At 48.5% G+C, this 7,723-nt stretch overlaps 1 protein-coding gene across 13 annotated transcripts in view; it reads left to right on the forward strand.

Moving 5' to 3' along the window:
• Positions 1 to 7,723, forward strand: part of LOC149347887 (uncharacterized) — a 129,863-nt gene that overhangs the window by 26,321 nt on the left and 95,819 nt on the right. For all 13 annotated transcript variants that reach the window (XR_016292693.1, XR_016292694.1, XR_016292695.1 and 10 more), the window contains 2 exons: positions 696 to 790; positions 3,026 to 3,166. Coding sequence is in view for 10 of the 13 variants with exons in the window: in XM_089587688.1 (XP_089443814.1) it covers positions 696 to 790; positions 3,026 to 3,166 (236 nt within the window). In the remaining 3 variants the exon portion in view is untranslated. The remainder of the gene's footprint in view (positions 1 to 695; positions 791 to 3,025; positions 3,167 to 7,723) is intronic.

Raw genomic sequence — 7,723 nt, forward strand, 5'->3', positions numbered from 1 at the left:
ATTGCAGTACCTCACTACTCTCTTAACTGTGCCCTGTTCGCGTATCAACCCTGTACTCTTTACACCTATACACCTATATGGGTGTAAAAAGGGAGTAAGGTGTCCTATAGCACACAACTTTTTGAAAGGGTGTTCGCAAGGGGACAACTTTACTTCCTCTTTTCTTTCTGCTTAGAGAGTGCAGAAATGAAACTGGAGTCCCTCTTTCTGCGGAACTGGAATAAGGGAACGCATATAGACCTACTCATCGAACCGTAAATGTAAGTGCGCTGCCATCGTGACGTTTCACGTTTACATCTCTCGCTACTTTTTCACACGTCTAGCAGCGTGGCACTTCGCTTGCACGTAACGTGCGCCAATTACCCCATGTTCGTAGACCACGCGTCGCTTGCACTGTTCAAGTCTGACCTAGTGTCGAATAGCGGCTTAAATGAAAGCTCGGGCTTTCACGATGCTTAAGCAACCTATAACCACGTGAGCAGTCATTTCCTGACTAAATCTGTGGCCTATGCCATGGTTTTTTACCTCGCTATCGGTTCTTTGCACTGATGCCGTAGTAGTCGCGGTGCCGGAGACCGGGGGCATCGTGAAAGGCCGCGCGTCCGTTTGATTCGCTGTTCGCCACTAGCTGGGACTCGAATCGCTAGTGCTGTTGCATCTTCACGATTAGCATGTGGTTAACTTCGCTCTAACAGGGTAGCTGTCGGCGCTTTGGATGTGGAAGCTGGCCGGAGTCGCTTGTCCGTGACGGGTCAGGACTTACCAGATGTGAACTCCGGCAGCCAAGGAGGTTGGTATCTGTCTTCGACACACTTCCCAAGTACAGTGGAACTCCGTATTGCGAATGCTCTGCAGAGAGACATCGCACCGGGGCTACTCGTATAGAAATGGGGAAACAGCCGTCAGGGTGAGGAGAAATCGGCGTTGTTTGGAAAACAAGAACTCCTACCACTGAATGTGGCGTTGTCAGTATGAGGGCAGTTTTGAGGCGTCATATCTATAACCGAAACTTATCATTTACGTGATGTCAGCAATTTTTATAAACAATCTTTTTGATCAGGATGGAAGTTTGTTGCTCATGATGAAAAACTGTAGTGCTCGAGACAAGGACACAACGAAGACGACAACACATGCACTAACTTGCCACTCAACCTTTATTCAATGCACAAAGGGATTTTAAGTAGTGCGAGAGCATCAAATTATCGCCCCACAAGCCTATCACACCGCAATCACTTCACATTTTGTTCCAGGCATCAAGAAATGTCATCTCTTTCTTTGATAGAGATAGAGACGGGATGCTTACACACTTCTGAGTTAGGAGTTAGAAGTTTTTTATTCGTCTCGCTTCAATAATCTCCCGTGTTAGCTGTTGTCTGCTTTTGTTAATCACCTGGCATGCATCGAACTTCGGCATGCGTATATCTGGTTTATATTCCTCACAATGTTCTGAAAGATTGCCTTTTTCATTTTCTATATATTCTTATTGTTCTCGCGTAGCCTCTCGTTTAGGCATCTCCCGGTTTGGCCTATGGAAACCTTACCACATGACAGTGGCAAGGAATACACGACGCCTTCTGCGCAGTCAACAAATTTCTTCTTGTGATTCTTTGCACAGCTTTGATTTTTCACAGAGTTAGGATTCGTCATCTTACATAATAATCTTACATAAAAAAAGAGGCATTGTCAACAAGTGCTTGAAAAAGGCTCTGGAAAAGTCGTGGCGGCACCTTGTGAACAGCAGTTTTCAGGAACAGGTAAAACGGTTGCAAGAGGCTGGGTATCCTAAAGCCATCTTTGGGTCAGTGGCTGAGGGCATGATTGGTAAAAATAATTCCAAATGCCAAAATCAACCTGGAAATGTAGGAAAACAGCAGTAGTTCCTTACATGCACCGGATTTCCCATAATCTGAAAAACCTAGGCCAACGAGTAGGCGTTGAGGTAGTGTTATCGGCCCCAGATAAACTCCAAAACTATGTAAGATGACGAAAAATCAAAGCTGTACACAGAGTGAAAAGAAGAAATTTGTTGACTGCGCAGAAGGTGTCGTATATTCCTTGCCACTGTCATGTGGTAAGGTTTACATAGGCCAAACCGGGAGATACCTAAACGAGAGGCTACGGGAGCACAATAAGAAGATAACTCAGTTTCCACAAAGCGCGTTTAAAGAATTATTGCTGGACAATATTCGTGAACTGGAGTGCTTCAATTTCCTGGCCATACTGCAACTCTGTCACAGCCGCATTCAGAGCCCCTTTAACTCCACATACCACGCACACTGTCAGGGGTGGATCCATGCAACCGCAATTTGCCCAGCAGCAGCAAGCCAACGCAGCGGCTATACACCGCTTTCAGTGACCCCCTCTGGCTCCTCGACGTCATGCAGTTATGCGACGAACCCAGAACCCTCTTTATTCGGCTACGCCCCCGAGCGTCGCGTTAGGTCACTCTGAAGTGCGTCGCCGCCAGCGATTAAGGAAGGGCAAGACTGCCTCCAGAGAAAGATGGAGGATGGCGGCCCCCCAGATGAAGGCATACACATGGGAGATCGCAGTGTGGTGACTTTATTATTAATGCGAAAGCTTGATACGGCTATGTACTCGTCGCCAAAAAAGTGTCCGCAAAGGTGTCCGATATTTCGCCCCACCTTCCTGTCGTCCTCTAAAGAGATATGGGAAAAAGTATGACTGTATCAGATATAGAATGAGAGAATCTCGCTATGGGGCGAATTTGGTTGATGTGGAGTAATACGATTGATGTGCGTGTGTGTGTGTGTGTGTGGAGGGGGGATGGTCAAGGCTAACGGATTAGAGTAAAATAAAGTAGTGCAGAATTTCCCAATTTCTGCTGGGGAAACAAGCTCCGGGGCAAACGCGCTTTGTGCTCTAAGCGACGAAACAGCGCAAACGCGTTACTTTAGCTCCCAATGAACAATGCGGAGCAGTGCAGTTATCTTCCTTTGTCGTGATCACCACTGATCGTTATTTCGTGTAAAACTGCAGATCGCCCGCTCCTGTCTCCCGTCAGGCTCATGCATCCCTCGCCGCAGAAGACGACAGTCTGGGCGGGGCTAGGCCGCAGGACCGCCATTAGCGTCGGCAGTGCTTTCGCCACGTGGGTGTTTCACATTCGTGCCCCGCTGCTACCACGTTCTGTCAACGGGGACAGGTGAGCTGGACGACAGGCGTGTGCAGGTGCGGACATGTGCAAACGGAGCTCGATATTCCGCTCTTCACTCATTCCCCGTACAAAAACAAAGAAACATTGTTTGACCCAGAGAAAGCGGAATAGCTCCACTACCAGCATGCACATACCATAACTGACAATTGAAATTAGGTAACGCGTAAAAAATATTACGACCCAATAACATGCGGCGTTTACTTTTGTCCGCATCTGTACGCTGCGATGTCGTGTTTTTTGTAGGGCGGGTTAAACGGCAGACACACCGGTGGAACGCCGGCTTTTAAGTGCTTGGCGTTCACAGGGCAGCTTCCTCTGGCACGACTACATAGCCGGGTGCGCAACTGTGGGTGACGTCGACGGACGTCACGTTGACGAGTGCACAAGTTTCCTTGACGTACTGGATGAAAAAAAAAAAGATTGCGCATACAGGAGAGAGTGGGCACTTGTTTTCTTATTTTTATTGCACGCATTTGCGACTCCCTCTGAATTGCGTCCTATTCACGTATCAACCCTGCGCTCTGAACACGAATACACCTATATGGGAGTAAAAAGGTTTGGTTTGGTTTATTGGTGTTTAACGTCCCAAAGCAACTCAGGCTATGAGGGACGCCGTAGTGAAGGGCTCCGGAAATTTCGACCACCTCGGGTTATTTTACGTGCACTGACATCGCACAGTACACGGGCCTCTAGAATTTCGCCTTCATCGAAAATCAGCCGCCGCGGCCGGGATCGAACCCGCGTCTTTCGGGACAGCAGCCGAGCGCCGTAACCACTGAGCCAGCGCGGCGGGCGGCAGTAAAAAGGGGGTGAGGTTTCCTCTAGCACACACTTTTTTTTAGGCGAAAGCCTTTAATGCCTCATCGTTGTCAACAGAACGTTGTCCACAGAAGGTTGCCAGCAGAGGTATCACGCTTTTCGTTGGTCGAAATGGTTTTGAGACAGTTACTGCGTAATTTCCTTTACTCAAATACAATTTTCATTGGTTCATTACGGCCCACTCTTTCTGTTTTCTTCTTTCACTCCACTTCCTCCCTTCCTCTACAAACGAGTGACGGGTGGCCACCGAGATATGCCTCCAAGATATGGGAGACAGTTACTGATGAATAACTTTATTTGCACCCGTCAAGGAATCAGAGGGCGATGAAGACGAGTCTTGACCGCCGTCATCTTCCTCCCCTTTCAGCAGGCTGGGATCCCTTGCGATTCAGCGGTGTCCAGGGCCAGACGGATGACTTCTTTTTGTTCTTCTTCTTTCTGGCTGGCCATTAAAGCCTCCCAGGACTCTATATTCCTGTCTGGTTCGTTGTGGCTAGGGCATGTCCACACCATGTGGATCATGTCTGCTATTTCATTACAATGTTTACACCTCGGGTCTTGGATCACCGGATGCCATCTGCTTAGTGCGAGTGGGTTCGGAAAAACTCCTGCCTGTAACTTTTTCCATATGACCTCTTCCTTTTTGCTGAGGGCCTTGCATCCTCCAGGTAGTGTCTGTCTTCCTAATCTGCAATGGCTAAGAATATCTTTGTACGTGTTCAGCTCCTCGTCCCTCTGAAGGGGCTCTCTGCTCGACGAGACCGCATTGGGGTCCCGGTGTGTGATTCCTCGGGCCAATGCGTGCGCTGTCTCGTTTCCCCGGAGGCCCTCGTGGGCCGGAGTTCGAACAAGGTTAATTAGTTCTGCCGGTGTCGGGCTGGCAGTCAGAATTTTGACTGCTTCGACAGATACCCTGCCTGCGTTGTAGTTGCGGATAGCCGATTTGGAATCTGTTATAATCACCCTGACATTCCGTTGAGTTAAAGCCAGCGCAATGGCTACCTCCTCAGCCGCTGTTGCATCTCTCTGTTGGGTGCTGCAGCACGAGACTCGGTCTCCGCTAGCGACCAGGGAGGGCGGAGACCGAGGGCGGGTTTCGTAGCCCTATAGGGTACGAAACCCGTTCTGCCCTCATATTCCGCCGCGTCCGTGTAAACCACGTCCTGTCTATTGGCTAATTTTTTCTGCAGAGCTTTCGCTCTGTCCCTTCGCCTACCCTCATGGTGTACCGGATGCATATGGGAGTGGTGGGATTCTGATTTTGTTCCTTATGTCTGTTGGGATATTCTTCGTGTGTTTGAGCCGCGCTCGAGGTTCGAAGCCTAGCTTTTCTAGTATTTTTAGCCCCGAATGGCTGCGTAGGAATCGTTGTTGTTGCGCTACTCTGGTAGCCTCAATGAGCTCGTCTAGTGTGTTTGAAATCCCCATGTTCAGAATTTTCTGGGTGGATGGGTACGGGGGGAGGCCCAGGGCGGTTTTGACGCCTTTCCTAATTAGGATTTCAATCTTGTTTTTTTCTGCTTTGGCTAGCCGTAGGTATGGCGCGACGTATGAGATTCTGCTGATTACAAATGATTGAACTAGTGTTAAGAGGTTCGTCTCCTTCATTCCCGTGTGTTTATTTGCTATTCTTTTGAGCACGACCGGCTTTATTACTCGAAGTAATAAAGCCGGTCGTGCTTTTGAGTAGCCTACACGTCTGGCCTACACTCCAATCGAGTTTTCGTATCGTTTCGGTGTTCTTACCGTTTGTCTGTATCCTAAGACCCAGTACTCTAATCATCTCCACTGAGGGTATTTTGTCCCCGTTTTTCGTTAGCGTTATCCCATGTTCATGGGGCTTTCTTTGTCTCTTTTGTGGGCCGAGGAAGAGCGCTTCCGATTTCTCGGCAGAACATTTGAGTGCTACTTGTTTTAGGTACGACTCAATTTCCTCGATCGCTCTTTGGGGGGTACCTTAGATGTGCGCGTCACTGCCTCTGGTAACCCAGAGGGTGAGGTCGTCCGCGTATACTGTGTGGTTGAGTCCTTCTATACCCGCCAATTTATGTGGTAAGCCAATCATTGCAATGTTGAAGAGTGTTGGTGATAGGACCGAGCCTTGGGGAGTACCTTTGTTACCCAGCCTTATTCCTTTGTCTTCCTTCCCTCCTAGGCTGATAGTAACTGTTCTGTTTGAAACAAAGTCGTTAACGTAGTTGTATACCTTTCCCCCTACATTTAGAGTTTCTAAGCGTTCTAGTATGGCTGCGTGGTCAACGTTGCCAAAAGCTTTGGCCACGTCTAGGCCGGCTATTGCTCTGGTATCAACTGTTTCGTTGTCTAGCACTTGTTCTTTAAGTTGAAGCATAACATCGCATGCAGAAAGATGTGTCCTGAATCCGATCATCGTGTCGGGGTAAAGTTCTTGTTCTTCTAGGAATCTGTTTAGCCTCGTTTGAATAACGTGCTCCATTAGCTTACCAACACATGAGGTAAGTGAAATGGGCCTCAGGTTTTCAAGACTTAGTTTCTTAACTGATTTTGGAATAAGTACTAGGTTGGCCTCTTTCCAAGCAGGTGGGATTCGACCCTTGTCCCAACATTCCTGCCTGTACGCTGTTAGGTTTCTAATTGATGCATCATCCAAATTCCTCAGCATGCGATTGCTGATTCTGTCTGGACCTGCGGCCGTTTTAGTTCTCAGTATGTTCAACTCCGCCCTAACCTCTCCGATGGTGATGGCCCATCTAGAAGATTTTCTGCGCCCTTGTACTCGGGGAGTGGTGTGGGTGGTGTGCACCTCAAGTACCTGTCCCTCACTTCAGAGATTAGTTGATCGCTAGTGCCTTCGTATTTATATACGAGTTTCTGTAGTTGTTGTCGTGCCTCATACTTTGTCTTGTTCGGGTCTAAGAGATGTCTGAGTTTTTTCCACGTGTTCGCTTTGCTGATTCTGCGGTCCATCTGCTCGCAGATACTACCCCAGTTTTGTCTGGTGAAATTTCCGTTCGTCGAATACAATTTCCATTTTCTTCATTACGGCCCCTCTTTCTTCTTTCACTCCCATTTTCTCCCTTACTGTATGGTGAGAGTTGGGTGTGCACCGAGATGACAGAGAATTACTGCACATTTCCTTTCTTAAAAAATTGGCAGTGGTTTAGCTTAAAGCCCATTGATATTATCAAGGGGCTTTAGTTTAGCTTTGGTTAAACCGTGTAAATAGCGTAAGCGATTGTGTGCGCGTTGCCTTCGCCTGGTAGCATTGCGGCGTTCCTGAGCAGTCAGGTGTTATTAATCGGTGGCCGATGACGTGGAACCACTCTGCGAGGTAGAAGGTTGTCAGCGAGCTGGATCCTTAGCACGACGCTTTGCAAGACGTTCTTCACGCTGTTCTGGCATCTTCAGAGCACGTTGTCGCTTTCTCGCTTTTTCCTGTCGTCACTTCTCCTTAGAGGACTGCATAGAAAAGCATTCACGCCAAGGCAAGCGCGCATTTATAGACGCTTAATAGCGCGGGAGCACGGGCGCCGCCATATTTGGTCACACGACCATTCCGCCACGCTGCCAGGGAGTCCACAGAACGCCATAGCCCGTTCGGCTGCTCGTCGGTGAATTGGTTTTTGTGGAAAGGAAAGGAAATGTATCTGTCTCGCATATCTCGCTGGACACCTGAACCTCGCCGTAAGGGAAAGGAGGAAGATGGGAGTGAAGGAAGACAGTCTATTCACTAGACGCGCCTTTGTT

This window comes from Amblyomma mixtum, chromosome 4 (genome assembly GCF_055824585.1).
Source record: "Amblyomma mixtum isolate Tamu chromosome 4, ASM5582458v1, whole genome shotgun sequence".
Lineage (NCBI taxonomy): Eukaryota > Metazoa > Arthropoda > Arachnida > Ixodida > Ixodidae > Amblyomma > Amblyomma mixtum.